At 36.9% G+C, this 24113-nt stretch overlaps 1 protein-coding gene across 6 annotated transcripts in view; it reads right to left on the bottom strand.

Annotated features, from left to right (window-relative positions):
- OSBPL9 (oxysterol binding protein like 9) overlaps positions 1-24113 on the bottom strand; it is a 191071-nt gene that overhangs the window by 103593 nt on the left and 63365 nt on the right. For 5 of the 6 annotated variants that reach the window (XM_042951287.1, XM_042951291.1, XM_042951288.1 and 2 more), the window contains exon 3: positions 12748-12826. The exons of the other annotated variant lie outside the window; for it this stretch is intronic. In XM_042951287.1, the coding sequence (XP_042807221.1) occupies positions 12748-12826 (79 nt within the window). The remainder of the gene's footprint in view (positions 1-12747; positions 12827-24113) is intronic. 6 annotated transcript variants of the gene reach the window in all.

Here is a 24113-nt window from a genome sequence, read left to right as displayed (position 1 = left end):
TAGGTATCCCAATTTTAATATTAAGAAACTCTTAATATCCAAATTTAATATTAAGAAAATGCAATGATGAACTACAACTTCAATTTATATGCTGGACTGTTATGCATGGAGTACATTGATTAAAGCATCATAATCATGAGAATGAATGTTCATAAACTGCATGTGGAGTTAATTAAGGAGGTTGAAAAGACAAAGATGACCTTGGCAGAATGAGCATTTTCTTAGAATTCATCAGCTAGTTAGTTATCTAAAAGTAAAACAAGTGCAGTCCAGGCATTACCAGAATACAGAGCTTAACTGAGGGATATTTAACCTGGAATCAGAGAACTATATGAAACTGCACCCAGAAAACCTCCTCTATAATGATTTTCAAAATGTGAGATCCTTGAGGATAAGCACTTTGCTTTGCTCACTACTTTATACTCAGAAACTAGCCTAGTGCCTAGCATACAATAAGCACTCAAATATTTGTTGACCATAAAAATGAACGAATACATGAATAGAGGAAAGAAATAAATTTAAATACTGGTATTTTCTCAAAACAGTGCCCAGGAGCTGCCTGCGGCAGAGCTCTAAGCCTTCCATCCCTCTTATTTCAACCAGAGCAGCTCTACTTTTTTCTATCTCCCATTTAGGCTTTTATTTAAAAAAAAAAATTTTTTTTTTAATGTTTATTTTATTATTTTTGAGACAGAGAGAGACAGAGCATGAACGGGGGAGGGGCAGAGAGAGAGGGAGACACAGAATCGGAAGCAGGCTCCAGGCTCTGAGCCATCAGCCCAGAGCCCGACGTGGGGCTCGAACTCACGGACCGCGAGATCGTGACCTGAGCCGAAGTCGGACGCTTAACCGACTGAGTCACCCAGGCGCCCCCAATTTAGGCTTTTAAACAAGATTGCATTTGTAAAATGCTTTCATTAAAAGTTTGAAAACCATGGGACATCTATCATTATCACTCCCTTCCTTGAACTATTAACTTACAAGTACATAAAATTTAATGTGTAATTGTCCCTCAAATTACTGTTGAGTTCCCCAAATTTCTTGAGGTATGACATTACATTTTATATAATCAGTATTTGCTTATTCAACTTTCATATAATCTACACTTTCTTGTAGACCAACTCTTCAGAGGAAAATCTGAATTTTCTCATATCAAGCAACAAATGGACATTTTGTGCCACTACTATGTGCAAAGTCTGCCATGCAACAATTTAATTCTTGCAGCATCACCATCTCCACTTGAAGAGCAATGCTCATGCAACCACGTTAATATATTTGGCATTCTAGTCTACCCTTCTTTTAATTAGAAGAAAAATAGAAAAATTAAGTGTCTATAGGAATGATAATAAAATTTTATAAACATAATATAATTGAGTAATCATTGGGCATGCTGAAAGCAGTAAATTTTTATCATCAGTGGAACACTTTTTAGACTTTGTCAATAAGACTTTGGTCTACTGCCTATATGGCTATTTTTGAAGAAAAGGAAATAAAATGTACAAATACATCTTATGAATAAATACTATGTCTAAGAGGCAAGGTGTCATTACAGACTCTGTAGTAAGTGGTAGGAATATATCCCCCTTCTACCCTGCAAATCTTTGTGCAACTCACATGGTTTACTTTCATGCAGATTTTCAAGTACACATTATGTACTAAAGTAAGGAAATGATTTCCTTTACATGTCTTTATATACTCTTCACACTAACACCTTACCAAGTCATGTTCCAAACTGGGTAAAAAAGATGACTTAATGTCTATTAGCAATTTCTCAGACAGTAGGGTTAATGAATGAACCTGTTTTCTATTCTCTTTCAAAAAGAATATGAGAAAAAGATGAGCACAGCACCAACAACAAAATGGACAAAGGAATTAATGAGTTACCAAACAAGAAATAAACACATTAAAAAACACTTTTGAGAAGGGCCACTGGGTTGGTATTCTTTTAAAATGATATTACCAGGGGGGCGCCTGGGTGGCTCAGTCGGTTGGGTGTCTGACTTGGGCTCAGGTCATGATCTCGAAGTTTGTGGGTTCAAGCTCCACATCAGGCTGTGCTGACAGCTCAGAGCCTGGAGACTGCTTCAAATTCTGTGTCTCCTCCTGTTTCTGCCCCTCCCATGCTCATGCTCTCTCTGTGTCTCACAATAAAAAATAAACATTTAAAAAATTTTTTTAAATAAAAATTTTTAAAAATGATAATACCAAGGGCGCCTGGGTGGCACAGTCAGTTGAGCGTCTGACTTCAGCTCAGGTCATGATTTCACAGTTTGTCAGTTCGAGGACCACATCAGGCTCTGTGCTGAATGCATGGAGGCTGCTTGATATTCTGTATCCCTCGTTCTCTGCCCCTCCCCCGCTTGCTCTCTACCTCTCTTTCAAAATAAATAAAAATAAACTTTAAAAAAAATTATCAAAACAAAGAATTATGTTGATTTACTACCTTTACACAAAGCCTTAAATTGTTATTTATTTGGTTTCAAGGAGAGGTTATCATGTACATATCAAAAATATATAACTACAAAGGGAAATTTTTTAAAAAGTCATTAATGAACACAAGATAATGGAATCTGTTTACTAATAATAAGAAGGCTGAGATGATTTTTTTTGAGAGAGAAAGAGAGCACACACATGATTCAATCTCACAATAGTGAGAGATCATGATCTGAGCTGAAGTCAAGACTGGACACTTAACCATCTGAGTCACCCAGGCACCCTTCAGATGATTATTTTCTTTAATGTTTATTTATTTTTGAGAGCGAGAGCACAGGTGAGCAGGGGAGAGGCAAAGACAGAGGGGAGACAGAGGATCCCAAGTGACGCACTCTCCCCACTGCCAACCCCCACCCCACTGCCCTTTCACTGATGACAGCAGAGAGCCCCATGCAGGGCTCGAACTCCAGAAGTGTGAGATCGTGACCTGAGCTGAAGTCAGAGGCCTAACCAACTGAGCCACCCAGGCACCCCAAGATGATTATTTTTAAGCAGAAGACACTTAAGCCTGCAACCAAGGTTACTCTGATGATGTACTGTCTGTTCTTCTAAATGATTAATGATGAGGATGTATCATGCTGCATTGATTAATGTTAATGCAGTAGGGGCAATGATGCCCTAATACACTTGATCAATATAGCTTTCCTGAATTAAACACTTTCTTTCACCACTGGGCTGATTTGTAGTAATTCTGCAAGCTTTAATGGACTGAGTTGAAAAGGTCAGCTATCAGCCCAAGCACAGATGACTTCCACTAAGATACAATTCCTGAAGATTCTTCTAATTTAGACATTTTTTATGTCTAAAAAATGTATTTGGTCTTATGCAACTTGCATTGCTTTAAAAATACATAAATTTGCAAACCAATTTCATACTTGAAATAATTTTGGAGAACATACTGCCTAAATAAGGTCTTCAGTAAAGTCTTTGAAAGTAAAGGATTTTATGAAGACCTAATCACATCTAATTTTCATCTTTAAAAAATTTAGATTTTTCACACACCAGGTTTGCTTAAGGCAAAACAAACACCCCTAGTATGTAGGTTAGGACACAGTAAGAGACAATCTAAGAACAAAGCCAAGTCACTTGACTCTTTGTGTCTCATTTCACTCATATATAAATTGGAGATATTCCATCTAATGTGTAGGGCTGTTAGGAGAGTAAACTGGAAGAACATGTAAAACCACAGAATCCAGACCAATGGCTCTCAAACTTCAGGGTGCATCAGAATCACTACACAGGGCCCATTCCCAGAGTTTCTGATTCAGCAAGTCTGGGGTCAGGCCAGAGATTATGTTTCTTACATGTTCCCAGGTGATGCTAATCTTGCTGGTCTGGTAGCACACTTCAAGAACTAGAGAGACCTTATCTAGAGAGACCTGAGCGCTAATCTACCAATCCTGGACTCTTAGCTTCTCTAAAACTCAGCTTCTCTAACTCTAAAACTATGTTTGTTGTTGTGGAGTTTAGGAACTATGGAAGTAATGTACAGTGCCTGTTGAACACTGTGCCTGGTTCATGATAATAATATCCTAGATATTTAGTACTAGTAATAGTGGTACTTGTTCCACCATCACTGCTATACTATTTCTACTAAGTAATGGAACATATAGAACATTAACATCACAAAAATTTTTAATTGCATTAAACTGCACTGTAAATTAAAAGTTCCTTATATTTTACATTAATTCCTTTCCTGATAAAATTATAAAAATTAATTATAAACTAGTTACAAATCTCTACAATAACTTTTTTGTAGCAGTTAAGAGAACAGATCTAGAGCACAACTGTTTGTGTTCAAGTAACAGTTCTGCCTTACAAAACCTATGTGTCTGTGGCCCTCAGTTTCTTTACCTGTAAAATAAAAACAGTATTAGTACCTAAGGTCATGAGAACTGAGTTAAAGGAAGTAAACTCTGAACAGTGTTGGCATAAAATAAACATCCAATAAATGTAGCTATCATTATTATTATCCCAAAACGCTAACAGTAACATTGTAAATCATTACATATATATGTCATTATATATCATTATATTATATACCATTATATATATGCACATATATATACACATGTATATATATACATATACATATTAAAGCATTAAATAATGGGAATGCAAGCTGGTACAGCCACTCTGGAAAATAGTATGGAGGTTCCTCGAAAAGCTCAAAATAGAACTGCCCTATGACCCAGCAATTGCACTACTAGGCATTTATCCATGGGATACAGGTGTGCTGTTTCAGAGGGACACGTGCACCCCAATGTTTATAGCAGCATTATCAACAATAGCCAAAGTATGGAAAGAGCCCAAATGTCCCTCGATGGATGAATGGATAAAGAATATGTGGTATATGTATACTATGGAGTATTATTTGGCAAGCAAAAAGAATGAAATCTTGCCATTTGCAACTACGTGGATGGAACTGGAGGGTATTATGTTAAGTGAAATTAGAGAAAGACAAAAATCATATGACTTCACTCATATGAGGATTTTAAGAGACAGAACAGATGAACATAGGGAAGGGAAACAAAAATAATATAAAAACAGGGAGGGGGACAAAACAGAAGAGACTCATAAATATGGAGAATAAACAGAGGGTTACTGGAGGGGGTGTGGGAGGGGGGATGGGCTAAATGGGTAAGAGGCACTAGGATTCAACTCCTGAAATCATTGTTGCACTATATGCTAACTAATTTGGATGTAAATTTTAAAAAAATAAAAATAAAAAAAACCCTCAACATAAATAAAGAAAAAAAAAAACACCTCACCTAAGATGGAATATATAATCTGAATATTCCAATAACTATTAAAAGAATTGAATTCATAGTTTGTCTTAAAAAAAAAAGCATTAAATACACTCAATGTTATTTGAAGGTAAAATTTAAATAACTGGGTATTTTTCTAATTATTAGTGTGAACTACAGACTATCTAGTCTTCTATTATTAGGTTGAGTCATATGAACTGCTGACATGCAACTAATAAATACAGTACTAGCATAGGTTCAGAGTAATAGCTTTCATCCCAATCTCTCTGATCATTCTTTTGAGCCTATTGATGGTTCCACTCTAGTGTGCTCCCAGGTTTCGTCCTCAGCTCTCTCCTTTTTTAAGTTTATTTTTATTTATTAAGAGACAGATAGAGAGCAAGCAGGGGAGGAGCAGAAATAAAGAGACAGAATCCCAAGCAGGCTCTGTGTTGTCAGGGCAGAGTCTGATGCAGTGCTCAAACTCACGAACCGTGAGATCATGACCTGAGCTGAAGTCAAGAGTTGGACGCTTAACCAACTGAGCCACCCAGGTGCCCCCTCAGCTTTCTTCTCCTTCAGATCTCCCAGAAGGTTCCTAATGACTATTCTATGGTTTTAATCGGAGACTGAAAATACAGAGAGGTTTTATCTAGCCACAGATGCATTTCATTGGCCTACATAGTTTGTTGTTATTGTTTAATTTGGAGATCTAACACACACATACGCAAACTCCTACCCACACACACACAAAAATTGGATTCTGGCTTCTCTTAAAAAACTGGACAATCTGGCAACACTGGACAAGCATTAGCAAAAGCCTACAACTGTCTGGAATAGCAACTAACTTCCAACAGGGCATGAGTTTTCCAAATTGCTAAAGTCTTCAGTTAGCTTTACTCTTCACTCATTTATTTATCTGCCTAGCTCTTAGGCATTCAATTTTTCAGCTGCTAGTTCTACTTACTAGCAATGTGCTGATAAGCACCAATCTCCATCTTCAGCCCAGACTCAGATCCAGTTGCCATCCCCATCTATACCTATGTGTCCCACAGACATAAGTCCCTTACCATCTCTGTTCCCCTAGTTTCTCTACCTCAGATGTTGACAAATCCAAACAGTATGCTAAGCCAAGAATGTCACCTTTACTACAATCATTTTCTCACTTCCCATTTCCTAGCAGTCACCAGTTTCTACAGATGCACCTCCTAAAAATCTCAAATCTATTTCCTCTTCTCCTTCCCCATTACTACCGCTTTCCCATTCAGGCGCTTATCAACAATCACAGCTACTCATCTAAAGCCCATGTCTCACTCTGTCTCTTCTCTGCTTAAAACTCTGCTTCACTGGTTCTTCACTGACCTCAGGATAAAATATAACCTCTTTATTTTAGATGTAAGCTTCTGCCTATATCTACAGCCTCATCTTCCCATTGTTCTAACAGTACCAACCTTCATAGTTCTCTGAACACAGTGGCAGCATCATATTTCCATACCTCTGTACATGCTACAACATCCCTCAGCCTAACAAACTTGTCCAATCTTCAGAACTGCCACGGAGAGAAGGTAAGGAGGAAGCGGAAGGAAGCAGCGTCTGGTTACAGGAACCTTTTAATTTTTACATTAAATACTTTATTATAAGAATAATTACTTGGTAACAAAAAACCCTGCTCTTCTGTGAAACACTGAGTGACTGCCTTTTTTGTCTCTTCATTATTTCAGTGTCTTATACATATTTCTACCTCTACAGCATATTTCGTATTACATTACAATTACTTCTTTACAAACTCCTTGACATCATGGCCCAAGTCTTATTTACCAGTATATTCTCAATTCTAAAAACAGGGAGTTATACATACTATATACACAATTAATGTTTGAATTCAACAGCCAGTCTATACCAAAACTACTTTCCATCCACTGTCTATGAGAGAATCTATAGGCAAACAAGTTTGGCTGACTGATAGGAAAGGGAATCATCTTTTGTCCTTGTTCAAAAGAAAAAAGAGCCACCTTGTAAAGATAAATTGGCAACTATTTTTAATCTCTGACAAAGGACAGAATGAAGTTGTAGTTTTTAAACCTTTTTAAAGCTCTAACATGCTAGAACTGTAATTTCAATGATTACCTAAAGAAAAAAAAAAAATAATAGAGTATTTCTTCTTCAAATCCAAAGTTAATTTAAATTGACTTTGTTTTGATAATTTTATGGCATCTCTTAAAAATTGGAGACATTCTGGGGCGCCTGGGTGGCGCAGTCGGTTAAGCGTCCGACTTCAGCCAGGTCACGATCTCGCAGTCTGTGAGTTCGAGCCCCGCGTCAGGCTCTGGGCTGATGGCTCGGAGCCTGGAGCCTGTTTCCGATTCTGTGTCTCCCTCTCTCTCTGCCCCTCCCCTGTTCATGCTCTGTCTCTCTCTGTCCCAAAAATAAATAAAAAACGTTGAAAAAAAAATTTAAAAAAAAAAAAAAAATTGGAGACATTCTGAAATAATAAGTTACCAGAACTGGGAATCATTGTAATAACAAGTAATCTATTGTTTTGGGGGAAAAAATTTTTTTTTGGTACCAATCCTCTTTATTATAAATAAATGATGTTTCAGAATATAGGATATGGAGGGCAGCTAGAGATTTAAACCATAGTGAAAATGAAGGTGATAGGTAACAACCTACCTATGTATATTTCCATACTCTTGACTTTCTTTCTTGTTATTATGGACGAACTATCTGTGCTCTTAGAGAAAGGCAATGCCTCAGCTCTGTATTAGATCCCATCCTCTCTTGTGTTCTCAATAACACTCATCCAACAACTCTCCCCTTTCTCTCTTGCATCAATTTTTCCCCTTTTACTGAATCACTGCTAACAGTATAAAAACATGCTATTATTTCTCTTATCAAAAAAATTTTTTATTCTCATTGTCCTCTCCAGCTACTGCTGTAGTTCAGTTATTTCAGCAGAATGTGAAAGCACTGTCTATACTTCCGTCTTACAATTGTCTTCTCAAGGTTATCAGTGAATTCCTAATTGTTAGAAGTCCTCTGATCACTTCATATCCCTCAACTTACTTGATCTATCAGGAGCATCTGACACAGTTGCTGATACCTCTGCTCTCCTCTTTTAGAACACTGTCTCTTGGCTTTCAGGGTACTACATTCGCCTGGTTTTCCTCCTTCTTTTTCATTGCTTCTTTTTAATCTCTTTTGCTAGTTCTACCTAAGCTCTGTGCCCTATAAGTAAAGGTTGGACTCCTAAGTTCTTGTGGCTCTAAATACCATCTTTATGCCAATGACTTCCAAATTTACTTCTTCAGCATGAACTCCTCTCCTGAACTCCACACTTCAAGTGCCTACTTGACATCTCCATCTGGATGTCTGATAGGCATCTAGAACTTGTTTATAAACATGTCCAAGGCTAATAAGCTCCTGATGCCCACATCCTCTCTCTAAACTAGTTCCTCTCGCAATCTTCCTCACCCCAGTTAATGGCATCTCCATTCTTGTGGCAAGTCAAAAAATCTTGGTGTCAACCTAGACTCCTTTATCTCACGTGCTGTAGTTTAACCTTTAAAATATAGTTATCATATGACAATTACTTAACAATATAAAAGGAACAAACTACCAGTACATGGAACAACATGGATGAATATTTAAAACATTATGTGGGGCACCTGGGTGGCTCAGTCAGTTAAGCGCCTGACTCTGGATTTCGGCTCAGGTCATGATCTCATGGTTCGTGAGTTTGAGCCCTACATTGAGCTCCCTGCTGCCAGTGTGGAACCTGCCTGGGATCCTCTCTCCCTCTGTCTGTGCCCCTGCCCCTGCCCCTGTTTATATATTAAACATAAACGTATTTATGTAAATTTATAAATAAAATAAAACTTAAAAAACAAAAACAAAAACATTGTGCTGAGCTAAAATAAAACCAGACAAAAGAGAGGACATAATGTGTGATTCCATTTGTGTGAAACTCTCCAAAAGAAAAATCTATAATGATAGAAAGTAGATCAGTGGTTGCCCGGGGCCAGTGGCTGAAAGTGGAGACTGAAAGAAAAAAGGAAATCTTTTGGATGACAAAAATGTTCAATATCTTGATTGTGGAAGCAGTTATGAGTAATAAATTTGTCAATACTCACTGAACTTCATAATGTGTACATTTTATCATATATTAATTATACCTCTATAAAGATTAAACATACATACATAATTCAACTATTTCTCACTGCCTCCCTACCCCCTGAGTTACCATGTGGGAGCTATATCACCTCTCTGGATGACAATAGCCTAACTAGTTTCCCTGCTTCTGTCCTTGCCTCCTGCATTTTATTCTCAACACAGTGGCCACACTGATACTGTTAAAAATTACATCATGTGACTCTTCTCAAAACCCTCTAACGGCTTCTCAGTAAAATTCAGCATCCTTACTCTGACATATGAGGCCTCACATGACCAGCTTCTCTGTTACCTCATAGATCTCATTTCCCACTACCCTCCCCCATGATTACTTGCACTCCAATCAGAGGTGGCCTCCCTGCTGCTCCTGAAATATAGCAGGCACACTCTTTTGCACTTCTTATTCCCTCTGCCTAGGCATGATGTACTCCCTATTACCAACCCCAATAAGGCCTTAAAACTTGTTTCCTCACTTCCTTCAGGTCTTTCACCAAAGGGCACCGTCTCAATGAGTCTTTCCCTGGCCACTCTCAAATTTCAGCACCTCCGTCCCCACATACACAACCTCACTTGTATTTCATTTTCTCCTTTCCTGCTTTATTTTTTTCTTCCCAGGCCTTAGCACTGTTTTATTTATTTGTATTTTACTAATATATATGTTACTTATATCTTATTGGCTTTCTCCTCTACCAGAATGGATGACCCAAAAGGAATTTTATCTGTTTTGTTCACTACTGTAACCCCAGATCTTAAAATGGATGTTGAATAAATGAATGTATCTCAACAAATTCTAGCTTTCCCTTTAATAGCTGATAGTAAGTAAAATTTACTTTATAGATGCATCAACTGATACTTTATTTGCTTTAAAAAATTCTGGTAAATTAAATAAAAACTTCAACACACTTAAACATATACAAATATATATCAGCCAAACTTGTTTTCAATTCTAATCAAGAATACAGAATCTATCAGGGGCGCCTAGGTGGCTTAGGCAGTTAAGCATCCAACTTCTGCTTCGGTCATGATCTCATGGCCCATGAGTCCAAGCCCTGCATCAGGCTCTGTGCTGACAGCTCAGAGCCTGCTTCAGATTCTGTGTCTCCCTCTCTCTCTGCCCTTCCCCATCTCTCTCTCTCTCTCTCTCTCTCAAAAATAAACATTAAAAAAATTTAAAAAAAAAAAAAGAATACAGAATCTATCAGACATTAAGAACTTTTTATCAAATTTTCAGAGAATTTCTTCTGAGTAAGGATCTATGTGAAATAACTCTCATTACTGCCAAGAATATATAGAATATAGAGTCCTGCTGAGTTCTTTACAAAAGCCAGATAATCTCATGTTGCCTGAAGCTCCCATTACTATTACAGTAGAGAAAACTAATCAGTTTGACAGTCCCAGAGCTAAGAATTCATTTTTTTTTTTTTTAATTTTTAACGTTTATTTATTTTTGAGACAGAGAGAGACAGAGCATGAACAGGGGAGGGTCAGAGAGAGGGAGACACAGAATCTGAAACAGGCTCCAGGCTCTGAGCCGTCAGCACAGAGCCCGACGCGGGGCTCGAACTCACGGCCCGCGAGATCATGACCTGAGCCAAAGTCGGCCGCTTAACCAACTGAGCCACCCAGGCGCCCAGAATTCATTTTAAAAATACATGTAACTCTTACTTACACTTGTCATTTATATCAATAAAAGAATTAAAGGAATTGCTTATTTTATAAGCAAACCACAGAAATATGGGACTATCAAACATAAATAATTTAAAAGTTAGAAGGTACAGGTACCCTTACTCTAGAGGTCTGAGTCTCCTCTCCTTTAAATAGGCAAACAATACAGCTTCTGCAAGTCCAAAGGAGGTGTCTCCTTAATAACTGCAGAGGAGAAAATTCTATACTGCAGCCTTCACCTGCATCCAGCAGCTATTACTGGAAACACATTAAAGTATTCATATTCACTCAAGTAAAGAGTTTCAGTGTGGGGGTGTTATCTGCTTTAGTTTATGAGCAGCATTATATATTCAACTTAAAAATAAAGGCCCCGAGCTTTCATAATAAGATTTAAAATGTTTTGTAAAGTTAAATGCAGTGGAAAATTTCAGAAAGGATTATTAGTTAAGCAGCTCTGAATAAAGAGTATGACCAAACACAGTAAATATTTTAAGGATGTTTCTTCCTGAAAGCGTTAGGTATATCACTACTGAGTTATATTGGTTTGTCTTCATCGTATATAAGCTGCATCTTTCATTTCTATGTGTCAATTTCTTAAACAAGACAATGAAGAAAAATAACTTCACTATACTATCCTAGCATGGAAGGACAATAGCTGTCTCAACATCTCATATAATATATCCGGTCACTGACTTCATAACCTTCAAACGTTTTTCATTTCTTCATAACCTTCAAAACATTTTTAAGCTATCAATTTATTTAATACATTTATTTACACTGGTACACCTAGCATCTATCATAGTGCATTGTCACTTGTAGTTCAGAGAAACTGCTAACATATCCAAAGCTTCTCATTTCTAAGTTCCATGGAATGCCTTAACATAAAATAGAGGTTACTCTGGATAGGCAAAATGACAAAACCATTAGTAACAAAGCTAATAGACATTCCTAATAGATGAGAGGTACATTATACATGAAAGGTACATCATTAAAATTGACTTTTATTTGCTGGTTTAGTTTTCAAAGCAAGATGAAATGAGAATGATCATACAGTACCTTACCCTTTCTACCGGTGAACCATAGCATGCAATGCCGAAACATAGCAGTGGCAGATGGCATTGGTGTTATTAACTATAAAAAGGATAATAGCAGAGAAATGACGGCTGGCAGACAACACACAGAAATGCAGATGAAATGAATGCAAACTTGCAGTTCTTGAAGCAAAGCAAAACCTTTAAGCCAAAGGTTGCCACTAGCTTCAATTTAATTTACATTTTGAGTTTTACACAGACAAACACTGCAACCTTCACAATCAGTCTTTAGACTCTTCATGCAGAAGCAGAACCATACTCCTCGATAAAGAAGATCAGCAACCTTCTGTAAACACAAGCCAGCAGCAGCAGCAGCCCATTACTTTCTCCCTTCACTGATTTTTATCCTTTAAATTTTTAATCTCCAATTGCAGCCAGATCCACAGTCGTTTCAAACAGATCTGTATCCACTGCAGATACAAATCCCTGCCTAACCTGCAGTACCACTTCATCCAGAACGTTCCTGTGCACTCATTCATGCAGATCAGTTGCAAAACCATTCAAGTCATCCAGCAAACAACCCAAAAGAGAAGGAAAGAAGCAGTTGGGACTGTGAAGAGAAAGAATCTCTTCTTTCAGCTCACCCTGGAAATGGAAGGTTTTCTGATCAACAGTTATTGTGAAGGTGCTGTCGTCCTCATCGTCTATACCAATCACAGCTCCCTGTGAAACAAAGAGCAAAATCCCAATAAGGCAAACAATGACATCAGCAATATTCACTACTGCTACAGCCCTGGAATGCTTAATGCACCGAGGACACTGGCAGTAAGCTAGACACAGAAAAGGGGAATCTGAGACTGTATTTTTGCTTAGGGAGGAAGAACTAAAGGGGAGGGGATGGCAGGGCACTGTAGTACTCTGCATGGCTACCTTCTATCCTTGCATAAGGGGCATGGTTGTGGTGAGGGGGAGGGGACAAACATAGAAGCTGAGTCTAGAATCTGTGTTTCAGAGTCAGCCACTGAGGCTTTCTGAGCTTTGGACTACTCTCTAAAATTGGGGGGTCAGAAACCTCCACCTCACCCAGTTGTTGTGAGGCCAAAGAATGCAGGTCCTCTTCAGCAGGCTGCTTTGTGTTACACTTCTTAGTGCAGAAATGTCAGGTAACGCTTGCTTCAAAACACTACCCCAATCAATTCTTCCCAGTGTGCCCCATTTATACATGGCTGTGCAACTGCACTTTTCACTTTCTGCTTTAATTTTCTGTTCATATGTCTGCCTCCTCCCACTGAAGTGCCATGAGATCTTGGAAGTCAAGGACTACATTATTTATTTTGGTACATGACCCTTAAGTACACATCCAAGCTATGTTTTCTAATAAAAGCATGAACAACTCTCCAAAGACAGGGGACGAAGGGAATGCATTTGTAAGTTGTTTGTACCAAGAAAGTGGATAGGCTGGGTTTTAAACTTTTTTTGTGTTCAACCTCAAGCAGCTCATGAAGACAACAGGAATTAAGAGACAGGAAGCTACTCAAAACAGGGAGTGTAACATTATAATCAGTGTCCTTAAGAAGTGTCTAAAGTATTCCAGAGAGAGAAGCTAGAGAACCTGAGATAGGCAAAATGCCCCAGGATGGCTACAAAAGTAACAGTGTGCCACACACAAAACCAGGACCTTGAAAATGGGTGTTGAAAAGAATCAGGGGGCCAAAATACCTAATCCCATGGAAAAAGGCTACTCCTATTACAAGAGGATTAGGTAATAGAGCCAAACATTTATTAAATCTCTTCTCAGAGGCCATCTGGATAAACCCCAACTATACGCAAACCCCACTGACCTGAATTATCTTATTCTTCAGTTTTGGATTGGGTTAGGATTGTTACCCCATTTTCAGATAAGGAAAGTATCTCCTGAGAGTATAATGACTTACCCAAGGTCACACAAAGAATGAATGTCAGAACCAGAACCACTGGCAGGATACCTACTTATTCCATGACAGCAAATATAGACACATTTCAGTGGGTAAGCAAGTGTGGGAGTGGATCTTTCTGGTTAACTGAGTTAGATGTATCAAATATTTGCTAAGTCATAACTAAATACAAAAATATGTGCTAGATACAGCTCTGTAATATGTAACAACAGTCCCTGCCTTCAAGGCACGTATACTTCAGAGGAGGAGATAAAACATGCAAAGAGGTGAGTATAAAACAAGGCAAAAAATGATCTCTACATCGATGAACTTTGAAAACATCATGCTAAGTGAAAGAAGCTAGCCACAAAGGACCATAAGGTATAATTCCATTTATATGAAATGTCCAAAACAGGCAAATTCATAGAGACAAACAGTACATTAAAGTTTGCCTAGGGTTGTGGGGAAGGGAAGAAGTGGGGTAAAATAGGGAGTGACTGCTAACAGTTATGGATTTCTTTTTTTTTTTTAATTTTTGTAATGTTTTATTTATTTTGAGAGAGAGAGCATGAGCAGGGGAGAGACAGGCAGAGAGGAGCAGAAGATCTGAAGTGGGCTCTGCACTGACAGCACAGAGTCTGATGCGGGGCTTAAACTCACAAACTGTGAGATCATGACCTGAGCTGATGTCAGACACTCAACCAACTGAGCCACCCTGGTGGCCCGCGGGGTTTCTTTATGAAAACATTTTAAAACTGATTGTGGGAATGGTTGCTTGACTCTGTGAATATACTAAAAACAATGAATTGTATACTTTAAATGGGTGAATTGCACTGTATGTGAAATATATCTCAACAAAGCTGTTATAAATCACCCCAATCCCAAATGTCTGTTCTTTCTTTTGGATCCCTTAATGTCAATTTACCATTTACCTGGTCAACTCAGATGGAAACCTCTAGGTTCTACACATGTCCTCCTTCATTCCATCCCCATAAGTTGTGCTCATTCCACCCTTGAACCATAATCTCAAATATGTCAATTCTTCTCCATCTATGAATTGCCAACACCCGAATTCAGGCTCTCATAACTACATGCTTGATAAGGCAGTCTGTCTCCCTTCAGTCTGGCTACCTTTTTAGTCCAGTCTTTTGCTATTGCTAGAGTAATATTTCTGAACTACAGAGTCTCACAAGAGAAAAAGATGTTTAAAACCTTCCTTGGGTCTCTGAACTAAGAGATAAAGTCAACATTTCTTCATAATGCCAATCAAGACTGTTCAAAATCTAACTAACTTAGGAAACTAACCTTTCCACTGTTATCAACTAGACCCTTCCTCCTTACCACACACAAAGGCCCTGTACATACAGCCCCAACATTTCTTCCACATACTGGGGGGAAAAAAACTAAACACACCAATTAATTTCACTTTTTGTATGTCCTTTCTTATGCTCAATTACCAACCATTTACCACCACTGCACCAAACTACAGTCGCACAGTTCTCCAATGACTGCTTTAGTACTCTCTAGTTATGTCATACACCACCAGTCTAAAGCACTGTTGCTGCTGCTGACTGCTTCCTTCTTGAAACTCTCTTTCAATGGTCCTTAATTACCTAAGCTGTGCTTCAGAAATATTTCTACTTAAGTACCTTTGACAACCTATACAAGAGAAAGTAGTCTTTTGTCGCCCATTATAATTTATCTCTCCTCTGTCCAAATGCTTCCGTGAAGACTCTGGAAGATAGCTAACAATCTCCCAGTCCAATTGGGTCTTGCCATTATCCTGAACATTCTTCAACATACAGATGTACAATTCATTTGACAATCTGGCCTCCCAGTTTCCTGATTTGTTCAACTCAAATAAACTTCACTGCCATTCTCCTTCAGTCACTCATTCCCAATGGCAATACACCTGCACTACCCAATATAACAGCCATTAGTCACACATGGGAATTTAAATTTTAATTAAAATTTAAAGTAAGTTACTCAGTCACATTTCAAGTGCTCAATAGCTACTACATGCGGTTAGTGGCTATGAAACTAAGTGCAGATACAGAATATTTTAATAATTGCAAGAAGTCTACTGGACAGTGAGTGTTGCCCTAGATCTTGTCATCATAGAGACCTAAACCACAATAAATAGTTAATACTGCCTGTTACTGAATATTTTCAATGACCCAGGCACTATAAGCATTTTACATATTCTTTATCATTTGAAAACAACAACTTCATATTGAAAGGTGACATATACATAAATCATAACCCTACAAGCTTAGTGAAAAGAAGTTCCCTTTGTAACCTTTCTTAATCATTAGCCCCACTCTCCATTCCAAAGGTAAATACTATCTTTCTTTCCAACATTACAAATTATTTTTGTCTGTCTTTGAACTTTATACAAATGGACTTCTGCAATATACTTTCTTTTGTGTCTGGCTTCTTTCATTTAACATAATGCTTGTGAAATGCATCACAGTTATTGTATATAGCAGTAGTTTGTTCACTTTTATTGCTATATATATAGTATTCCTTTGTATGGATTTTCCACAATTTATTTACAGTCCCATTGTAGATGGATATTTATGTTGTCTCCTGTTTTTGATTCATAGGATCATGCTGCTAAGGCATTCTTATGTATCTCTCTCATTATACATATGCTTATATTTTTATTAGGTACATATCTAGGAGTAAATTTGCTAGGTCATAGGATATCTACATGCCAATTTTATTTTTTTTATTTTTTAATTGTTATTTATTTATTTGTAGTTTGAGAGAGGGAGGGAGGGGGGACAGAAAGAGAGAATGGGGGAGAGAAGGAGAGAAGAGAGAGAAAAATCCCAAGTGGCTCCACGTTCAGCATAGAGCCTGATGTGAGGCTCAATACCACAACCCTGGGACCATTACCTGAGCCCAAATCAAGAGTCAGATGCCCAACCAACTGAGCCACCCAGGCACCCCTATTTATTTTTTTAAATAGGCTCTATGTCCAATATGGGGCTTAAACTCATGACCCTGAGATCAAGAGTCACGTGCTCTACCAACTGAGCCAGCCAGACACCCTTGCACATGCCAGTTGTAAAAGATACTGTCAAATAATTCTCAAAAGTGGCTGTGCCAATTATACTCCAACCAATGGTATACAAAAGTTTCAACTGCTCCACATCTTCACTAGCATTGTTGTACTTTAGTCATTCTGGCAGGTGAGTAGTGCTATCTCATAGTGGGTTTAATATACATTTCATTTCCCTGATAACTAATAAGGTTAAGTATCTTTTCATGTTTCTTGGCTATTTGAATATCCTCTTGTGAAATAGTGACAAGACTGGACGATTATTTTATAATTATCTGTAGAAGCTTTTTACATATCTTGGATATGAACCCTTTTCTAGTTATGAATTAGGCAAGTATCTTCTCCCATCCTGTTGCCAGTCTTTGTATTCTCATAAAGATGTCCATGAAGAATTCTTAATGTTAGTGTAGTACAATGTATTAATTTCACACTTTATGATTGGGCTTTCTGTGTTTTAAGAAGTCTTTCCCAATCTCAAGGCCATGAAAATATTCTCTCCAACGTTATCTTTTAGAAGTCTTTACATATGGATATCAGGCGAAGTAAATCCTCCACCTTTTTTCTCTTGGCCTTTATAAGTTATAAATCAACATCAGCACCACAGTCAATGCCCAGGTCCCCCTAGGCCCCAGGTGAGAACAAGTCACCATTTCTACTGGGGGTCTGTTGGTTGACTGAGATGGCAGGAATCAGAAGTGGGTGTTCTTGGTCCTTTATAAATCTGAATAAGCAGAACAAGTTACACAAAAACTTGCTAGGATTCTGATGGAATGAACTGGGACTGCCAAATATTTAAGTCTCTTTACATTTCAATGTTTATAGTTTTCTGAGTAGAGGTCTTGTCCACCTTTCATTAATGTTTATTAAGTAATTAATGTTTTGATGCTATAGTAAATATTCTTTATTTTTAAAAATTCATTTTCTAATTACTAGTTGTTAGTATATTAAAATACAGTTTATTTTGTATAATGACCTTGTATCCAGTAATCTTGCTAAATTCATCTATCAATTCTAATAGTAAATCTGTAAATTCTCTTGAATTTTCTGTTAAGTTGCTACAAATAATAACAGTTTTATTTGTTCTACTCCATTTCTTATACCTTATATTATTTTTCGTGCTTTATCCATTGACTAAGAATGCCAGTGCATGTGTGGTTAAAGACTGCCACTAGAAGAGCAGATGATGGTGAATCTAAGTGATGACAGAGGGGATCCTTGCCCTTGGTCTCTCTCCCACTGTCCTCTGTAGCTATTTAAAACCTTCTCTATTTTCCTTGAACTCCCAACAACAACATAAGCAGTCATCAGGTAGAAACTCTAGACCTGCTATGCCCTCTCACCCAAACATTCACCTGCATCTATACCCACTCTTGCTTCCTTTCCACTTGTCATAATGGAAAAAGGGCTCCAACCCCACCACTGTTCCTTAGATCTCTTACTCTACCAAATTTTCAACTTCTTTGACTACTGGCTCTTTCCCAACAGCATTTACACATGTTGAAATTCTTTACCCTATTTAACAACAACAATCATTCATTCAATTGTACATCCTCATCTAGCAACTGGCCCACACCTCTCATTCCCTTCCAGTCAACATTATTATTTAGATTTGTCCAAGCCTCCTAAATTGTTTTAGCCTCCCATTCCTTGTGGGATATGTAACCACATCAATGGTTCTTCTTCACCTTCAAGTAAGGTGACCATATGACTTGGTTTGCCTGGGACAGTTCCAGATTATTTCTGTTGTCCTGGCATAATAATGAATAGAGTATCCTGGTCTTTTATTCTTGAGTGTCTGGTTTAAGGGATATGGTCACGCTGGCATAGCCTAGCCTACAATGTCCTCAGTGATTTGCTCCATGCCTACCTCTCATCTCTTATCAAATTCTACAGTTGGACAGTTTGAGGTTTACCAGTTGTCCCAGGCTCTCTTCCATCAAACATTCATCCTCTCACTTTATCTGAGTGTATGCTACTTTATTTTTTACATTTGGTAAAGCAAAACTCTGTTTGCTAATCCACATATTGAATAATATTCTACCTTAAACAAGTTCTTTACGATGCAAACCCACCAAAATACCAAAGTTTTTATTTCAGCCTGCTTTTATGACCCACTGTACCAACATAATAAACACATATATTTTTCACTTACTTCTCAGGATTTCTATTCTGAATATATGAGATGCTCCACCTTGCAGGTTATCAGTACTTTGTGTTCACCAAGATACCTGCTACTTCAGGGTCACACTATCCAAGTTCCAGATAGAAAGTAACTAGAGCTGGAGTCTAGTGCAACCAGATGAAATTTCCTGACTTTCTCTCTTCTTTCTTCTACACACACAAACATACCCCAGACATGAGTCATAGTTCTGGTACCAAAGACAGAAAGTTTTGCTCTCATGGCTTAGAAGAAAAACAAAACAAAACAGAACACCACAAAACAGAATTCTGGCTATTTTGGGCCAATCTCCCTTTGCAAGAAGAGAAAATTGAATTGGTAAACTGGATCTAAGATAATAAGAAAGAAATGATGACTCCTCTGGGACACAGACTGCTCACACAGCTCCTAAAAGAAATGTACACAATGTTATGAATACACAGCACAGCCACTCCCACAGTAACTCTACAACCACATCCTTTCTCTCCTTGCTGAAATATTAGAAACCTATCTTACATTCATATAACACATTTAAATATGAACTTGGAGATTCAGACAGAACAGGTATTATGCTTCTTTAGAAATTAGAAAACAGGCTCAGAGAGGTTAAAAAAAAACTGCCCAAGGTCCTACAACTAAAAGGCAGGAGAATTCAGGTTTTGGAATTCTTGATCCAAAGCCCTTTATTAACAGGGCACTGTTATAATAAGCAACATTCACTAATTACTTCAATAGATTTATTAAATACCTATTCTGGGCCAGGAACATTAATAGCCAAGGAATATAAATAGGAGTAAAATATATCTCTGCCCTTGAAGAGCACATCATCTAGAGGGGAAAGAGAGGAGTCAACAATACAGAAGGAAATAGGAAAGCCTGAGGTCTGGCCTGCTTATCCAAATGCTGTTGCATGGAGGACCTATTTTAACATCATTCATTGATTTAACATATATTTATTAAATTTTCTAGACATTACTATAGCTAATAGGAATAGATCAGTGAACAATCTGCTTTGCTGTTTTCACTAAATATTGTTTTGAGGTCTTAGTGCTGTGTGTGTGTGTGTGTGTGTGTGTGTGTGTGTGTGTGTATATATACACACACAAACTTTTCATGCTGAGAATATATATGCACACATACACGCACACACAATCTATTTTGAGAATACATATGTACGTTTTACCTGCTATATAGTATTTCCACTATATAAGTATTCCACAGTGTGTCAGTTTCCTAACATTTAGGTTATTTTTCATTTTTCCTGTTCCAATAATCCAGCAATAACCATTACTGTATATGTCTCCTGGTAACACTTCTATAAGAAAGTAAGAATATGCTCTAAAATGGAATGAGTTCCAATTTTATGTAGAGTTGGGCACACCTTCAACTTTATTAAATACTACAAAATGTCTCCGTAAGTGTTGTATTGATTTATATCCCAACCAGTACTATATGAAAGTTCTTACATCCCCAATCATTAGCCAACACTAGGTATAATCAGACTTTATAAATCCTTGACAATGTGATAAAAATACTATCTTCCTGGAGTTTTAATTTGCATTTTCTGATATCACTGAGAAATAAGAACCTAGTCGCATTTATTGCCATTCTTATTTCCTCTTATATGAATTGAGTGTACATATCCTTTGTGCATTTTCTTTTAGGCATTCTTTTGTCTTTTTTACTGATTGGTATGTGTTCTTTGGGATTTCTTTTTGTCTTTTTTATTATTAATCTGTAGGATTTTAAAAATATACCCTGGATATTAATCTTTTGTCAGTTATATGCATTGTAAATATCTTCACTCCTGTCCACGCATTATCTTTCTCTTCAATTGTGGTGTCTTTTGGTTGTTGGTGGTGGTCAAAAGTTTTAAAATTTGAAGGTTATCAAATCTACCAATCTCTTCTATCATGGTTTGTGCTTTAAAACATCCTATTCTGTCTTGACATCATAAAGACATTCTTCTATATATTCTTACAAGTATGAATTTTCATTTTATACCTTTAATACTTCTGAAATTTATTGTGTATAGCATAAGGTAGGAAGTAAATTTTATTTTTTTTCCATATGGGCAGTCACTTGATCCAGCTTCATTTACTGAGTGACAGTATCTGGTTTGAAATGTTGTCATATTCTGAACTGTCATAGTTGTGTGGTTCTATTTGAGTTTTCTCTTCTTTGCCACTGATCAATTTCTTTCCCCTTATATCAACACCATATCATTTGAATTACCAGTTTCATTAAAAGTCTTAGGAATGGCAAGTCCCCCAACTCCTTATTCTTCAAATTTTTCTTGCCCCTTTACCATTTTAAATGACTTTTAGAATCACCTTGGCAAGTCATTTAATAAGCCTAATTGTGGTTTTGACTGAATCACATGTATTTACAGATTAATTTAAGGGATAGAAGCATATACATGATATTGAGTTTAACAAGTAGGAATAGATTAGATTTTTTTAATGGTCAGATCTTCCTTTAGTCTTTCAGTGATGTGTTACAGTTTTCCTCCACCAAAGGAACGCACAGATCTTGTAAAATATATCCCTAATAACTTCTGGCTATTATATTTTTTAATAACGTTTTTCCAATTGTTTGTGGGTTGTATAAGGAATACTATATGTTTTCTGCATATTGATTTGATATCCAAAAACTTTGCTGAAGGTTAGTCTTTCAAATAGTTTTTCTGTAGATTCTTGTGAATTTTTTTTATGTAGACAAACATTATCATCTGCAAATACCAGTAATGTTTATTCTTCTCTTCCAATCCTTTTTCTTTGAATTCTTATTTCTTATTCTTGTGTTACACATTTGCCAGGACCTATAGTACGGTTACAGAGACATCATCAGCAAATCCTAATTCTCATTCCTCCTTCCAGGCCTTATATTTTCCATATCTTTTGTCTTATAGCATTTACTAGGACCTCCAGAGCACAATATTTAAAGGAGTAGCAAAAGCAGCCACTTATGTTTGCTACTGACTTTAAAGAGAATGCTTCTACTATTTCACTATTAAATACACTGTAGTATTGCAGTAAATACCCCTTATCAGGTTGAGATTATTCTCTTCTATTTCTAGCTTGCTTAATCTTGAAGGCATGTTTCATTTTAGTCACTGCTTCTTTTGCATTTATTCAAATGATCATGTAGTTCTTCCTCTTTTGATCTATTAATAGGATAAATAACTTTAATTAATTTTCAAATTAGCATCATAGTATTACTAGAATAAACTTCATTTGGTCATAATACTTTTTGTTTATACATCACTGTGTATGGTTTGCTGTATTTTGTTTAGGACTTTGACATCTATATTAATAAAGGACACAGGCCTAAAAATTTCCTTTGTTATTTTATTACTTTATTATTACCTTTTTCTTTTTCTAATTTTTAGAGTTCATTAATTTTCAATCACTGTTTTATATTAAAATTATAAATCACAGACTGCCTTAGATGCAGCTTTAACATGTGATCCTTTCATTATTATTCAGGTTTAAATATTTCATCATTTCCATTATGATTTCTACATTCACCAATGAATTATTTAGAAGTATGTTTGTAAGGCAGTGAGTGGTTACTGTTTTGTTAAAGGTTTCTTAATTTATTCCACTTTTGTCAAGGAATGTTATCTATGTGAACTGTGTTTTTGTTATTCTTTTTCCATAATAATTTAAATTTCTTTTTCTTAAAGTATAGTAGGTCTCATATTAATACTGTTTCTAAGCTTTCTTTTGGCTAACATTTCCTGGCTAACATTTCATCACTTTCTTATTTTTTTTTTTAAGTTTGTTTATTTATTTTTGAGAGGGAGAGAGAGAATCCCAAACAGGCTTTGCTCAGCATGGAGCCTGATTCAGGCTCCATCCCACAGCAGCAAGGTCATGACCTGAGCCAAAATCAAGAGTCAGACACTTAACTGACTGAGCCACCCAGGTGCCTCCATCACTTTCCTATTTTTAATTTAATTTGTAATTATGAAATATTGCAAACATTCAGAAAATATAGCAAAATGGTATGTATGTGTCAATGAAAAGATTAAACAGAAATTTACATCTTCCCCAAGGGACGATATTTTCAGTGTCAAATTCAGGAAGAGATGATGTTTGCAAAAAAGCTAATGAATTAACAAAAAAGGCAGAAATTAATAGAGTCATTTTTCATAATGAAATGACAAAACAACAGACAAAAGTTCTTACAGGATGCAGCTCTAAGGGGACAAAACTGAACACATTCTTAAGCTTATACATAAAACTAAAAATACCTTATTGCATCCATTCTAGGATGGCAATAATTGTAAGACGAATCCCAATGCCCGAGATGTTAACATTTGAAAAAATAATGTAGAATCAATGAAATAAGGCACTAGCAGAAAAAGTCAGTGCTAAAACTATGTTTTTTCTGTTTCACCACATTTTATTTTCTGTTGTAGTTAAGCTCATTTTGGAAGGCTATTTCTTTCTTTTTTTTTTTTTTCCTTAAATTTAGTTAACATACAGTTCAATATTGGTTTCAGGAGTAGAATTCAGTGATTCATCACTTACATACAACACCCAGTGCTCATCACAAGTACCCTCCTGAATACCCATCACCCATCTAGCCCATCTCCCTCCATCAACCCTCAGTTTGTTCTCTATCACTATGAGTCTATTGGGGCAGCTGGGTGGCTTCAGTCAGTTAAGCATCTGACTTCAGCTGAGGTCATGATCTCACAATTTGTGGGTTTGAGCCCACCATCAGGCTCTGTGCTGACAGCTCAGAGTCTGGAGCCTGCTTCAAATTCTGTATCTCCCGCTCTCTCTGTCCCTCCCTAGCTCAGTCTGTCTGTCTGTCTGTCTCTCTCTCTCAAAAACAAATAAACATTAAAATTAAAAAAAA

Source organism: Panthera leo, chromosome C1, assembly GCF_018350215.1.
Source record: "Panthera leo isolate Ple1 chromosome C1, P.leo_Ple1_pat1.1, whole genome shotgun sequence".
Taxonomy (NCBI): domain Eukaryota; kingdom Metazoa; phylum Chordata; class Mammalia; order Carnivora; family Felidae; genus Panthera; species Panthera leo.
The sequence above is the reverse complement of the archived record's forward strand: the minus strand, read 5'-3'. Positions and strand labels throughout refer to the sequence as shown.